Raw genomic sequence first — 16,120 nt, forward strand, 5'->3', positions numbered from 1 at the left:
TAAAGATTACAACAACAATACTGTGAATGCTTTTCAAGCATTCACACTAATAAAGATTAGAAGAACAATACTGTGAATGCTTTTCAAGCATTCACACTAATAACAATACTGTGAATGCTTTTCAAGCATTCACACTAATAACTAGAAAGTGCATTTTCTGAAGAAACTGCAGTGTGAATGCTTGAATCTGAATGTATGCACTGAAATGAATTAATTGCTGAATTTTGAGTTAAAAATATTGAATGAGATTAAAAAAAAAAAAAAAAAAAACCCGAATTTAACCTGAAAACAAAGGTGCTGAACTGCTAAAAGCTGAAGGTTACACAGAAGAAGAAGTTGGAAAAAAACTGAAAATGTTTTAAATGTAAATTAGAAAACCCTAAGAAATGAGAAAAGAACATTTAGAGTCAGAAAACATCTGAATGAATATTAAAAGGTCATATTCTTTGAATCACTGAATGACTCAAATGTGATCCCTCCACTTTGATCCACACAGTTTAAAAAGTTTAAATGCCTGAGCTTTGAAAGACAAGATGTTGGAAAGAGAACAATAATGGCGACAATTTGAGGGTAAAATGATGGCTGTAACACTGTGGACACAGCAGCAGTTGAAAGAGAAGTGCTTAAGATGAATCTTGGTACAGTGGCAGGCAGAGCTCGTTAAGCAGGCAGGTGTGAGCCTGGTTGCTATAGTGACCGCACCCAATGGCTCCATACACACGTACACAGACATGCACCTCACTTTTGCTGCTTAAAATGAACAGAAAAGTCAGGCCGAAACAAATCGTTCCCAAATGAAAAGTAAAAGTCGTATTGACAAAATTCTTTCACCGTGAGTGACAGCAGCTTCTAGTCTACTGAATTCTCAGTTTTCATGCCTGTGGAGTTTATTATATGGACGTGGTGACAGTGGAAAGACACCATGCTCTTCTGATTTTCAAACGAACCTTCTGAGACATTTTAACATTGGAGTCTATGGAAGAGTTGGAGGGAGGAGGCTGTGCATTGGTGACATTTATGAAAGAACCATAACACCTAGGACAATAGTAAACACATTGGATGAAAGAGGACAGCCATGGCTACGTTTTGATGGTAAAATCATACCTGTAGAGCAAACGCTGCGGACACAGCAGCAGTTTTAAAAAATATTTTAAGATTAATTTTTTTGCTCCTCTCACTCTAGCAGTTGAGCTGTCTCACTCTAGCCCCAACATTCCGTCCCATACACACCCATTATAAACTCTGAAACGGGTGAAAAAACATCATGAAACTTAAACTGGAACTGAAGACAAAGTATAATAGATATTGAAACGATAAATACAAGTTGAATAGTTGAATATCTTGTCTTCGTTTTAAAGTTTGAATGGTGGCTCTATGTCAACGTATGTGGAAGTAGTAAGAGTTTAAAAATGAGTGAATTGAATGAGAATTTGAAGGGTCTCCCCATTGAAATACATGGGAAATTTTTGTTGAAAAAAGTTAAATAAAATTAAAAATATAAATGTTAAAAATGAGAAAAATAGAAGCACACCATTCCAAAAGAAGAGGAATCTAATGGTGTTTGAATGGTTTTTCTAAGTTGAACGGTTTTGAAGGAGATAGTCGGCGAAAAACGTACGGAATAGGAAAAAATAACTAGAAAGTGCATTTTCTGAAGAAACTGCAGTGTGAATGCTTGAATCTGAATGTATGCACTGAAATGAATTAATTGCTGAATGTTAAGTTAAAAATCTGAATGAGCTGGAAAATACAGAATTTTTAACCTGAAAATAAAAGTGCAGAACTTTTGAAAGCTGATGTTCACACAGAAGAAGTTGGAAAAAGCTAAGCATGTTTAAAATGTAAATAATAAAAAGATGAGTAATGACAAAAGAAAATTTAGAGTCAGAAAACCTCTGAATGAATATTAAAAGTTCATATTCTTCTAATTGAAATGAACTTAAAAGATGAACAAACATTCTGCAGAAAATACAAACTTTAATATACAGCATGATGTTTTTCAGACATATACACATGTGTATATCATGTTTAATAGTATTACATACATCAATTTGTTTTGTATGTCATAGAAAATAACATAAAAATCTTAAGTCATATTTTACAGCTTCTTTCTGAAAAGGACTGGTAGAATAAAGAAAAATAACTAAATTAAATAACTAAATAAAAAATAATGAGCAACATATGAAATACATGAAAATTCAACTTTTAAAACCACAATCCTGAACCTTTAAATTGTGTTGGTTTCTTAGAACATGGCTGAACAGCTGTTTCTATCGGTCTACTTAATCTTCTGATCTGTCTACACATCTTTTTATTACTCATTCTTTTTTATGTTTTAATGTAAACAGAGTCCACACAGTGGTAAAAGAGAACTGTATAGAGATTTGTGAGTAAACTCAAATGAAAGCCTAAGGTGGTGACACAGTTTAACACATGCAAATAATCAAATAAACACATTAGTCCTTTTTGTGAACATGGATAAATAAGTATCAATACAGCATTGTTCAGCCATGCCACTAAATGCTTTTTTACACATTGTTTTAACCTGGGCTCAGACACAAAGTCCCAAATTTAGTTAGTCCCTGACTTTGAGTTGTGGTTATGACTAATTATTATACACAAGGCTTTATCTATCTAAACTCTAAGGACACAAATATGAAAAAACCTATACTTACCAGCTGATACTCCACACTACACACTAGGTGTGCCATGTGACCTGAAACTTTGGTACAAAATCATCATAATCATTCTGTTAACACTGTTTTTTAACACTGTTTGTGTTGCTGTTCAGCAGTTTAAAATGTTTTAGATTGGATTACATGGAATGAATTTGAATTTTCTTGGGGGTTTTTGTATGTGTTTCGTTCTCAGCAGATTTTTTCTTCCATACTGTTGAATTCCAGTTACCACATTTCTGGTCATATGACATCCCAAGTGCCCACTTAAAAAAATCCCCACAGTTAATTCAACATTAAAACAAAATAAAAAAAAATGTTAAATAAATAAAGGTTTGCTCTGTGATGAAATATTAAATAAGCATACATTGTACAGAGCACTAACAATGAAAACAATCCTTTAGCCTGTTGATCAGAGAGAGGCAGTCATTGTATCCATTTAAAACCTGTAATCACAGAGCACAATGTTTCTGTGAAACTATGAAGTCCCATATGATCCTCATCACGTCCAGTGACTTCAGAGTGGATCCTCCCTGTCATCCGGCCAGTGTTTGATGTGTGGCAAGCAGCACAGAAGCAGGATAGCTGAGGACTTTAAAAGAAGAGCAGAAAATGGGAACATATGTAGTTGTAAATGTAAATATCAGTGATACTTGTCTTGTCAAAGGGAATAAAATAATGAAAATGTTAACTTACACACTCATTTAGAGAGGATCTTGACACTGCACAGAGGAGGCACAGTCAGTCTGACAATGATGGTGATCTCCAGGGATGTTTTCCTGCAGCAACATTCCTGCCAACTGGCCGTATGATCCAGAGTAGTTGGTTTGTAATAAACAGAAAGGTGTATATGTTAGGTAGTGTGCACTCAGAGCTGGTCCTAAGAAACAAACACATCCTGTAATAAACTGAATACCTGTAGTAGTGCTGCTGCAAATATGAAGCCCTTCTATCATGAGTGGTTTCAAAGAAGGTGTTTTGGAGGCTCGGTCACAGAAACTGTGCAGTCTGTTCAGTCCTGAGTGTCTCAGCTCTGATGGGGATGGATCACAGAGGGAAACACCTGAGTACAGACATTACGATACACTCTAACACTCCTAAGGTCAAGTGAAAACACAATTTAAACACTTTACAAAGAATGAATACATGTTTTCATGGAAATTATGTCATTAACCCTTTTTGTTGTGAGTAAATCTCACCGACTGCTTGTGGGACAAGCTAGAAGGAGGACTTATCACAGAATGTCTCCTGTGCTCCAGATGTGAAGTCTCACGCTCTGATCGTACGGCGATGAAGATGGTGATGATGAAGCCTCTCTGATCTGTGGCATTACAGTTTCTAGCTGCTATGTGCTTCACACTGTTGGATCTTACATGTGAAGCTTGGAGAAGACACAGGAGGACTGTGTCTCTCTTAAAAAAGAAAAAGAAAAAAGGAAACCTAACACCCCCCCCCTCAGCTCCCACCGTAACCCCCCCCCCCCCCCCCCCCCCACTCAACTCCCCAACCTCACACCATCCAATGTCTATACAAATGTAGGGTATCAGCTGGTAACAGAAAGCAAGTGTTACATATGTACTACTTATGTAACACTGCTGAAACATTTCTGGCCAGAAATGTGCAGTTATCAACCCAGACCCACCCTGATGATTGCACTGGCCGAAACATGATAAAAGCTCATAAAAATGTATGTTTCATCGAAAGATTTGTCCAAAAATATAATCGTATACTTTTGAAAAAGTTTAAAGTTTATAACAAACCAAAATAATAACATTTTTGTAAATAGTATTTCAAAATAGAGGCACACATAAAGTGGCTTAACTGTCATTATTGCTGTAATTAGGTTTGTTTGTTTGTTTGTTTGTTTGTTTTTTTAAAAAGCAACCTTTAGTCATTATTGTTCTCTCAGAAACAATGAAGAAGCTGTTGAACATTTATGTGTTGTGTAGGCAATCCTCTGGTCCACCCTCCCTCCCTCCCAGCCACAGTGAGACTGGGGCAGCCTGGCAGGGTGTTGAAGCCTGGCTGCAGAGAGGATATGCCTACACTATTCATTTTAAACTGCTATATTTGATTTTTCTGACATTTATAGGTTACTGTTAGTGAATTTTAGATTTTCTGTGATAAATAAAATTGTCATCTTTTACTGATATCATTACTTAATTCATGTAATTGTATTTTATGTAAACAATTCAAACATTATACTGCAATGCAGAGCGTCAACTTTTAAATATCGCTCTACTTTCTTAAGTCATTCAAAAATATAGATATTACTTACTGTATTCAAAGATCTAGATCATGAATCATCACAGGACAATACACAGTATACTGGGTCATGGTAACTATGGTAGGTCTTCATGACTCCAGAATGGAGACATCGATCTGACTGAGAAATGAAAATTAGGTCAAGCAGTGTGTTCTTCTCTGTGGTAGGGGCAGTGATGACCTGTGCGTATCCCCTAGACTCAAACAGCTCCAGGATTGGTTTGTTTGCACTGGATAAAACATTCTCATTAAAATCACCACAAACTATGATGGGATGACAGTCCATGATCTCCAATGAGTCTAATAGGCTTACCAGGTTTTTCAGGAATGGCCTCAGAGTGTAGTCTGGAGGTCTGTATACAACTGCAATCAGAGCACTGACTGGTGCTTCAACCTTTAAAGCCAGAAATTCAAGGTCAGTTACATTATGGATGTACTGTTTTTCATGCACTTGAATGTCACTTTTCACATAAACAGCAACTCCACCACCACTTCTGTTTGCCATCTGGGGAAAGTTTGTGTAGGACAGGTGTCTGTTGCGTTTGAACAAATTGTAATTTTCCAAGTGGAGACTCTCTGCGACAAAAGAGCCCCGCAGGTGTGTTTCTGTTAGGCACAAAACATCTGCTAGACACAATTCATGGTGACTTTTGATGTCATTAATGTGAGCTGGCAGTCCCTCTGTATTATGATGAACAATGGTGAAAACCTCTGACCTGCTCAGTGTTTGCCTCACGTGTAGAAGAGGCATCATGTCATCAAGGTTGGCTTGTCTCATGTTCTCAAGCGCTGCAGTGATTTCTGGGTTGGTGAATATTTTTTTCTCCTCCATATCAAGAAGATACAGTCCACTGAGAGACGTCACTCTACTGACAGCTACGTAGGCCATGCCGGGCTCAAAAATGCTCTTAAGAGAGACAACAGCTGATGTAGTTGTCATACCCTGTACCTTATGTATTGTACATGCAAAGGCCAGCTTCACTGGGAACTGTCTTCGTACCACTCCTTTCTGCTTCAGATTCTCCTCTGCTCTCTCAATGTACACCATGTCGTCTGCTGGTGTGCGGTTATTCTTTCCAGATGTCTCATTATCCATTTTAAGTCCAAGCTTGATGATGTGTTGGTCGTTTTCAGAGTGAACTACTCTAAGTAGTATTCCAAAAGCTCCATTAACCAAACCATTTTGTATGTCAATGTTTCTGGTGAGCATGACACGAGCTCCTTCTGCAACTTTCAGTGTGTCTGGTAACTCGTTTTTACCTCCTTTCAACGGTCTGTCTTGAAGTGCCATTCTGCCAGTTCTAGGATCTTTTCTATAATCATCTGCATGGATGTCAATGATATGAGTGTGGAGCAGAGCCAGTGTTGCAGAGTTGTGTGCATCCACTTCTTTATTAGTTGCAAAAATGTGCAACGCATCAGTTGGACAAAGGGCTGGTTCAGTTATGGCCTGTGACAACAAATTTCTATCTGCTTCGCAAAGCTCATCCAACTTTCCTTTCACACGAATTCTGTTCAGCATCTCTGCAAAGACAACATCATCTTTCTGACGCATAATCTCAGTCAGAGTGATCATCTGAAAATGCTCCCGCCACAGGTCGATCTCGGACGGGTCGTGCACACAGAGAGGTTTAGACTGTCGCACTGGGGGTAGCTGATAGAAGTCTCCGACAGCAATGACTGACATGCCTCCAAAGGGTCTCCGAGTCCCTTTGATCTGTTTGAGTCTTGCATCTACATATGCAAACAGATGTCTTGACACCATAGACACTTCGTCAATGACGATTATTTCAGCATTCAAAAGTTCTGATCTGACTTCATCCAGCTGATTGCCAAGTCCCTGAATGGGAGGTTTTAAGCTTCTAGGCAGCTTGAGAAGAGAATGCAGTGTTGTTCCAGAAATGTTAAATGCTGCAGTCCCAGTGAAAGCAGTTAACAGGACAGTGGGTTTTGATATGTCAACGTCGTCTGCATATCTGGGCACTTTGCTCAGTATCTTAGATGCTTCTGAGTAGATGCATTTGATAAGATGTGATTTTCCTGTTCCAGCACCACCATTAATATAAAAGAAAAACTGCTCTGGATTTAGAGCACAGACTCTTTTAATGCACCAGTCTCTAACTGCATAAAATATGCAGGCTTGCTTCTTGTTCAGATTCTGAAACATCTGACGTAACAATGTGGGATCAATAGCAGGGGGTTCCCTGATGGCTCTGACTTCTGTTGAAGCATCAGCCTGACGGCTGTAGTCGGGCACATCTTCCTGTTCATTTTCATTGTCTCGCTCTCTTTCTTGTTCAACAAGTGGCAACCTTACGAGATCTGATTCAGGTGCCAGATTACACCATTCGTCAGTCACACCTCTGTTCTGCTCATATTCCTCAACAGCGCTCTCGATCTCCTCACTGTTTTTCTCATATTTTTCTCTGTTTCTTTTGACAATGTGTTGCACGTACTCAAGACGGTCAGTACCTGGCAGCTGTACACAGCCAGCACCATAGAAAGCCTGATAGGTTGGCAACGATGGTGTTTTCAGTTCGTGGTCTGAACGATGAGGAAGGTACAGTTTAAGCAGTCTTCCGTAATATTGCTCTGGATGTTTTTCTTGTGAGCAGCGGTGAAATCTGATGATAGCAGGCTTATTGTTTTTGCGCCTTTGCACAAACCCCATCTCATTGAGAAGGGGCAAAACATCTTTACCTTTTTTCTGTTGGCCATAGACAATCCTGCAAGTAGCAGCAAAGTCTGCCATGCACATCTCCTCATACTCTGGTGTTTCAGGTCTGGCTTTGTATTTGTCATTCAAAGATGTCATCCAAACATTGGAAGACTCAGGTGTTGTGTTGTCCAGAACTGACAGGGGACGACTCATTTTCACAGGATTATCATCAGTTGGAATGAATATTACAGCACGTGAGCATTGCTTCATGTGAAGACCACATGCACGAGCAACACACTCCTGTGCACTGATCTCTCGCTTCTTTGAATATGCCTGCATGACGGCTCTCATTTCATCGCACTCATTTACACTGTCCTTATGGGAGTTCTCAATGACAGTTTTCAGGTACTCAGATAGCCCGCCCTCTTTTTTTGATATATATTTCATTAAATAATTTGCAGCACCAAAAGCATCTAAAACAAAGCTTATGTCGATATTACTGTTCCAGGCTTCAAGCAGATGTGGATTATAGCTGTTTATCCAAGAGTCTTTTGGATCACGCTTTAGTATGATCGTACTCCTCATGTTCATTTTATTCAGGTATCTCTCATATTCTGCATGTGTCAACTTGCATCTTTCCAAGAGCTGCTCTAAACTCATGGAAGCAGTTTCAGGTTCATTCAGCAGCTGGTTCAGTGGTCTGAGCTTGTTCTTTGCCGTTTCTACTTCCAGTGCATCATCCTCACTGGGTCTTGTGATCATTGTCTCATTGCAGGGTGGTTTGGGAAAACCAAAACGGCACCCGGAGCTTAAACTCCTAAAGCACGTCTTTGTGTGGTTCTTACTGTGTTTTTGCACTTCTGTTACTTTTTTGTACAGTTCAGGTTGTTTATGTGGATCAGGCAGCTGAGCTGTGATGTATTTGTTTATAAAATCAAGAACAGTTTGCTCATCATCCTCCTCAAACACAGGAGCACCTTCTACCCACAGGAGGCAGTGTATGTGTGGGCTTCCTCTGTGCTGAAACTCAACTCTGTAAAAGTAGTCAATGACTTTGCCAAGTGGCTCTGCGGGAGATAAGAGTAAATCTCTGAATAATGCTTCAACTCTCTTGTCAAACATGCGCATTGTTGTGACAGGATTGCTTCTCAGGATGTCACACTTTGCTGACCAGTCGAGTCCTTCAAAATTCACTTGTTCACCTTGCTGCCTTGTTATTGCCTCAATCACTTCAGGCCAGCGCATTTCAGCAGCTGAAAATGTGCAAAAGAACGTGGGAGTTCCCAACTGTCTGATCATGGCAAAAAGATCTCTTGTTGTTTTCTCCCAATAGGCTGGGGTTCCTCTCAGAGGCTGCATGAATCTCACTGCATCTTTATTTCGCACCAGTTTCTCCACCTCATGTTTATCTTGTAACATGCCTGAGGTTATTTTTCTACCATCTCTGGTCAGAGGCTTTGCCTTCCTTAACTGTACTGTCATGCTGGATGTAGCCAAGTGTATTTCAGTCACAAACTGTGCAAAGAATAAATAGTTTGTGTCTTTGGCAAAACGATCATCAATGCAGAAAAGTCTTGATTTGAAATACCCACTGGGGGATACTTTGATCAGCCTTCTTTCATCAAGTGTGTTTTGGCCTGTAGGAAACTGCACAGGGAAGGCCATGGCCTCCAGTTTAGGTGTTTTGAAAAAACTTATTGGATTGTTTCTCTCTGCAGGAGCAACAGAGTAGATTCCTTCACTGAAACATAATATCTCCTCAGCCACATCAGGGGGCTGCAAACAGGACTCGAGTGCAAAACCACCATTAGTCAGTCCATCTGCTTGCTCTGAATCATCTCTCATCTGTTCATGCGATTGTTCACCATCACAGGGTAACATGTCAATGTCCTGTTCATTTATATTTTGTGCTTCACTCAGTGCATTTTTCTCACAGCTGTCAATTTCCATTAAATCAGCCTCATCATAATCGTCCTCATTCATGTTTTCATCATCATCATCCTCATCATCTTCATCAGGAAGAGTTGGATCACACAGCTCAGCATCATCTCTGATGCTCACATCCTTATACTGTGGATGAATCTGCTTGAGTTTATGCAGTGCTTGCACAAGTTTAGACCAGCTTACAGTCTGAAACAGCTGATGACCTTTGTAAGACAAGCGTCTCTTCAATTTTACTCTGATCACCTGAGAATTAATTCTCAATCGAGGTAGTGTTTCAACAGTTTCCTGTACCTCTGATGGGACACAGACCACATTTCCTCTAATTGCTCTTTGTCTGCCTTTGGGAAGAGGAATGATCTTGGCAAATGGTATGCACTTGGCTATGAGATGTCTCTCCAGTATGTTGAGATCAGAAAGTTCAGCTGGAATATCAGCAAGATCCAACTTATTGGCAACAGCAAGTGCTGGCATGGATCCATTTTTAAGATGATCGTGGCAGGTGTGACATATCCACTCTCTCTTTCTCTCATCAGGCACTTTGCACTGCTCATTTCTGCAGTTTTCATCACAAACATGAACAAACTTTCCTGTCAAACATGTTGCAACTACATGTGGGTTTTTGACATACTTTGACCTTGTGCAGGGTCGCACTTGGTTTGGAAATGAAGCCTTGAAGCATACAGTACATGGGTATGATGGTCCAGCTTTGATTTGTGATTTGAACACAGATATGGCCTCGTTGATCACACTGTTGTCACTCTCTTGGGTTTGTCTGTTCACCCATCTGTATTTCCTTTTTATTTTCATTGCACATCTCATGTTGTGCATAATCCTGAATGCAAGATTACTTTGATACCTGTCTCGCATTAGTTGTTTCATTAGTTGTCTGTGTCTTACTCTGAATGCGTCATCACGTGCATAACGCTGAGTCACTCGAGATCTCTGTCTCTCTCTGAATTCAGGGTTTTCTTGATACCTTTTAGTTATATAGTTTTTTTGTTTTTGTCTAAATTCAGCATTGTCACAGTAGCGTCTTTTAATATATTGTTGTTGTTTCTTTCTGAATTCATCGTTCTCACAGTAGCGTCTTTTAATATATTGTTGTTGTTTCTTTCTGAATTCATCGTTCTCACAGTAGCGTCTTTTAATATATTGTTGTTGTTTCTTTCTAACTGTAGCATTCTCAGAAAAACGTTTTTTAACATATTGTTTTTGTTTCTTTCTGAATTCATCATTTTCACAGTAACGTCTTTTCATATACTGTTGTTTTTTCTGTCTGACTTCAGGATTGTTTTTATATGCCTCGCTTGTGCAAGACTTTTTCTTTTCTTTGTACTCTTTGTTTGAAGCATACTTTTGTCGTTCTTTCCTTTTTTGGTTTTTTTTTCTCTGATTTCTGGGTTTCTCTGATGCCATTAATCTTCTTCTCAGTTTTTGCCTTTGTTGTTTATTAACTTTTTTCACTTTTTGTAAAACTATATCAGAAAGGTCACAGGCAGCAACATTTGTTATGGCAGCATTTGATTGACATGAAAAAGCATCACTTGATGGAAGGAAACTTAATTCACTGCATAGTTCTTCAGTTGGTATATTAGGAGGTTCATTCTGATCTTCATATGATGTGAACTGAGTCACGTGGACTTCTTTTTGTTTCACCGGTGGCGTACAAATGGACATTTGACAAAAGATGTTCTCAGTCAGATCAGTCGTTGTGTTTCTCCTTGGAGTAGAGGAGTTTGCTTCATCAACAGTTGTATCAGAGTGAGTAGATGCCACAGCAGTGGCAGCTGTTGGTCTGCAGACTGTGTCTGTGATAGTATCACTCAGGTTGACTGTGCTCATACTGTAGAACTGCACAGGCTTCAGTTCATAGTTACAAGAGGGTGATATCTCCATCATTTCATAAGAATCTTGGATCCTCTTAATCATGTCACTGAGGAGTGTGAATTTCAGCATCACTGCTGTACCACGATTACGTGACTGTAGTAGTAGAGGAAGACCACTGGGTGTTCTGGAGTGTGGATCAAAGAAACCATATTTGCCTGATGTGGATCTGAACACTGCGATACACAATCCACTCATAATCAATAAGGCATACTGCACATCTGACAACAGGCAGCTCAGTCCTGCTTCTAAGCTGAGAAAGGTATCTACTGCTTCCTCTGGAGGTTCTTCAAATGTCCCATACCGGGAAGGCTGTGTCATGTCGACATCATACATAGACCAGCGAGCATCAACTTTGTCTGGCAGCTCATCGGTTGCCAAATGAATATTTTTAGGAAATCTTTTCTTGGCCTCTTTGTACATCACATCACCTTTATCCAAGACCAGATTAAGGTCAGCTGTAGTCATGTTATCATTCTCATGAAGGAAAGCAAGAAATGTGAGTGAGTTACATGTGCACTGCTTGTTTCTGGAGTCTCCATATTTGGGATGAGCCTGGCTGTGAGATGCACAGATATGTGTAACAGAGGGCTGGTTTTCAAAGTTCACTCTTTCTGCATGAGATGGTCCTGCCACATCACTGTGACGGCCTCTTTTTACAATATCAGCATAACCCACCTGTGGGGCACTTGACACCTCAGGTTGGTCTCTATGGTTTACCTGATGATCATTAAATTCATGCTGCAATCCAATCTTTACAGCATCTGCATAGGATACCTGTTGTACATGTGCAGGAACATGTTGACCTGCCTGTTTGACACCATCAGCATTGGTCTTTGCAGACACAAAGTCTTCTGCAGAGCTCTGAGGAAAATCACACTCAGCTTGTTCACATGTTGGTACTTCATGAAACTCATGGAACTTCTTCCAGCGTTGTTTTGCAGCTTGTGACTTTTTCTGCTTCCTTGGCATTTTTACACAAGTGTTTCTCTTAGTCTTTAGAAAATATGTTTATAAAATAAGAGTGGCACAGAGCAGGAGATGTTTTCTTTGTCTTTATATTTCAGTTTTTATTTCTCAGAAACAGATGTCTTTGTTTGTTTGACAGTTTGTCAGTCGAGAGAATAATATGCACTCTCTTTATTGGCTTGGCACAACTTAGCAGCAAGCGCAAAGTGAAAAACAGCTAGAGAGAAAATTTAGAAGAGAGAACAGACAGAGCAGGAGAAACACGGCTGGGAAATCACAATCAAACCGTGAATTAGAGTTTTCTTTATTTGTTCAGTTTGTTCTCAGGTAGAGGCAATATGCACTCTTTATTGCTTTAATGGCTTGGCATTTTTCAGCAGCAAGCCAAGAGTGAAAAACAGGTAGAGAGAAAATTTAGCAGAGAGAACAGACAGAGCAGGAGAGACACGGCTTTAAATCAAACCGCAGAGTTTTCTTTGTTTGTTCAGTTTGTTCTCAGGTTGAGGCAAAATATGCACTCTTTATTGTTTTATTGGCTTGTGCATTTTTCAGCAGCAAGCCAAAGAGTGAAAAACAGGTAGAGAGAAAATTTAGCAGAGAGAACAGACAGAGCAGGAGAGACACGGCTTTAAATCAAACCGCAATAAGATTCTTGGTTTGGCAAAATTTCTCACAAACCACAGGGTGAAATACAGATGGAAAGAAGGCAGAGACAACAGGTGGAGTAGGACAGAAGATAGAGGGGTTGGGGGGTTGGGATGTGAGATAGAAGACTGGAGATCTGGTCCTTGTTCTTCTTCTGCACACTGTGAACAAAAAACAAGAAAAAAATAATAATTATATCACATGGTAATTGTATGAACTAATTGTGACTACTGAAAAAGGACAAAACAAATATTCAAGCTAAACTGTTGTCGGCTGCCATGTGCAAAAAGTTGCACAATTTGGCACTTTTTAAAAGAATAAATATTTAATTAAATTCAGCAATAATATTTTTAAATACAAATATGATTGAGTGAATTGTTAACTAATCACATGTAATGTGCAAAAATGTACGAAAAAAATATTTTAGCCCAATTGTTAAGCTGAACTTATGTGTATTTATTATAAAAATGTGTTTAAAAGGTCTAGCACAAAGTTTGAACCCATCACTTTAAAGCTTATATTAGTCAGACTCTTTTTTTAAAAATTTGGTGTACTTCTCTAACAGTATGTGCACACCTACCAGGCAAAGCACAGATGTGAGTCAAGTTCCTGAAAGTGTAAGACAAGAAATAACATGTTAGTTGTCTGTACAGTGTTATCAGACTAACAAAAAAACAAAGCCCACACGACATGATACACTGAACTTATAGTCAGCAGGGTAATTATAGAGTAATATAGCACACCAGCTGATACAGCAGCCATTTTATAATTCAAACTAATTAACTGAAGTATTTATTTAAGTACTTATATAAGGCTACTGTTAGACTGTTACTAGCCTTAGCATCGCTGCTAACGCTAGCATTCCTGCTAGCGTTAGCACTTCAGTTAGTGTTAGCACTGCTGGTAGAACTAGCACTCTTACTGTTAAAACTGAGGCACAATGGCAATAATAAAGCTCATTTGTTACTTTTGTCTCACTGACCGCCAATAAATATCACAGGAATATCACAGGAATATTCTTTTTGTCAGTTAAAAACTGCTAAGGCTAGTGTTGGCACTATAGCTAGCGTTAGCATTGATGCTAGCATTAGCATCGAAGCTAGCATTAGCACTGCTACTAACAGCAAAAGTCATAAAGTACTCTTACTGTTAAAACTGAGGCACAATGGCAATAATAAATCTCATTTGTTACTTTTGTCTCACTGACCGCCAATAAATATCACAGGAATATCACAAGAATATTCTTTTTGTCAGTTAACAACTGCTAAGGCTAGTGTTAGCACTATAGCTAGCATTAGCATTGAAGCTAGCGTTAGCACTGCTGCTAACAGCAAAAGTCATAAACCTATATAAATGGTAGCAAAGGTTATTCTTTTTTTGCTTTCTTTATTCTTTGAACTCTGTTGAACTTTAAAAAGACTTGATATGTGAGTTTAAATGTCAAACATGTATTTTTACCATCATAAAATTAAAACCGTGCTGTACTGAGTGTATTGTACTTACCACAGCAGAGAGCAAAGCGGAATGACGGCAGTTGGTGCAGTGATTAGTTAAAGACTGATGAGGCGTTCAGGTGGTGCTTGGAAATTTGAGCATCAGTTTGAACATCAATAATGAGCATATATATTTCTCTGTCATAGAGAGACAGAGAAAAAAATACACAAGACTCACCAGCATACAAATTGGTACTTTTTCTCTTTATGTCACTCATTCGCTTATACTCAGGAAAGAGGGCAACTGGCATTAAATTAGCAAATAAAAAGTATGTCATCTTGAACTGTTTTATGGATTTTATTTTAAGACTACTTTGAGCGTATTCGTGGGGAGATAAACTATACAGACTAAAAACAGAGACATTAAATGAGATTCGATTATTTAAAATGTGGGAAAATACACTACAGACAGGTAGATGCTGTGAGCTTTAATTATCCAGTCAGAAAAGATTATTTTAAAGTCATCAACTGACTAAAACTGCCGAGGTATGAAAAACCTGTGTGGAGAAGACAAGTCCACCAATACACAATCAACTTGAATTTAACAGGGCAATAATTCAGGGCTCTATTCAGTTAGCCTATATTAACTACTGACATACTGTTAATCTGTGGCAAAAGCCTGTCAAACCTGTCTTATTGTACCTATTGAAAAAGTTAATCTTACTACAACTGCTTAGATGTAACACACATTTTTGATTTAATCTTGGCAGAGTGAGAGACAGAGCTCGTTAAGCAGGCAGGTGTGAGCCTGGTTGCTATAGTGACTGCACCCAAGGGCTCCATACACACGGACACAGACATGTGGACTGAAATGAATTAATTGCTGAATTTTGAGTTAAAAATTTTGAATGAGATAAAAAAAACAAAAAAAAACAACCTGAATTTAACCTGAAAACAACAGTGCTGAACTGCTAAAAGCTGAAGGTTACACAGAAGAAGAAGTTGGAAAAAAGCTGAAAATGTTTTAATTGTAAATTAGAAAAACCTAAGAAATGAGAAAAGAACATTTAGAGTCAGAAAACATCTGAAAGAATATTAAAAGTTCATATTCTTTGAATCACTGAATGACTCAAATGTGATCCCTCCACTTGGATCCACACAGTTTAAAAAGTTGACATCTCTGAGCTTTGAAAGACAAGATGTTGGAAAGAGAACAACGATGGCGACGTTTTGAGGGTAAAATGATGGCTTTAACACTGTGGACACAGCAGCAGTTGAAAGAGAAGTGTTTAAGATGAATCTTGGCAGAGTGGCAGAGAGAGCTCGTTAAGCAGACAGGTGTGAGCCTGGTTGCTATAGTGACTGCACCCAATGGCTCCATACACACGACACAGACATGCACCTCACTTTTGCTGCTTAAAATGAACAGAAAAGTCAGGCCGAAACAAATCGTTCCCAAATGAAAAGTACATGTCGTACTGACAAAATTCTTTCACCGTGAGCGACAGCCATGTCTAGTCTACCAAATTCTCAGTTTTCATGCCTGTGGAGTTTATTATATGGACGTGGTGACAGTGTAAAGACACCATGCTCTTCTGATTTTCAAACGAACCTTCTGAGCCATTTTAACATTAGAGTCTATGGAA

General features: G+C 38.9%; 1 protein-coding gene and 1 long non-coding RNA gene across 2 annotated transcripts; both read right to left on the minus strand.

The window, feature by feature from the left end:
- Positions 1-3,028: 3,028 nt before the first annotated feature.
- On the minus strand, positions 3,029-3,737 carry LOC309708873. The gene is made up of 3 exons (XR_014277368.1): positions 3,592-3,737; positions 3,372-3,475; positions 3,029-3,267 (listed from the first exon to the last, which is right to left on the minus strand). It is a non-coding gene; the product is annotated as an uncharacterized lncRNA (long non-coding RNA).
- Positions 3,738-10,472: 6,735 nt separating this feature from the next.
- Positions 10,473-15,267, minus strand: LOC309713643 (uncharacterized protein; the record flags this gene model as incomplete). The annotated part of the gene is made up of 3 exons (XM_082545438.1): positions 13,622-15,267; positions 10,677-13,202; positions 10,473-10,519 (listed from the first exon to the last, which is right to left on the minus strand). The coding sequence occupies exons 2-3, from the start codon at positions 12,397-12,399 to the stop codon at positions 10,473-10,475; spliced, it is 1,770 nt and encodes a 589-aa protein (XP_082401564.1). The 5' UTR covers positions 12,400-13,202; positions 13,622-15,267.
- Between the last annotated feature and the right edge of the window lie 853 nt (positions 15,268-16,120).

This window comes from Aulonocara stuartgranti (assembly GCF_965226115.1).
Source record: "Aulonocara stuartgranti genome assembly, chromosome: 1".
Classification (NCBI taxonomy): domain Eukaryota; kingdom Metazoa; phylum Chordata; class Actinopteri; order Cichliformes; family Cichlidae; genus Aulonocara; species Aulonocara stuartgranti.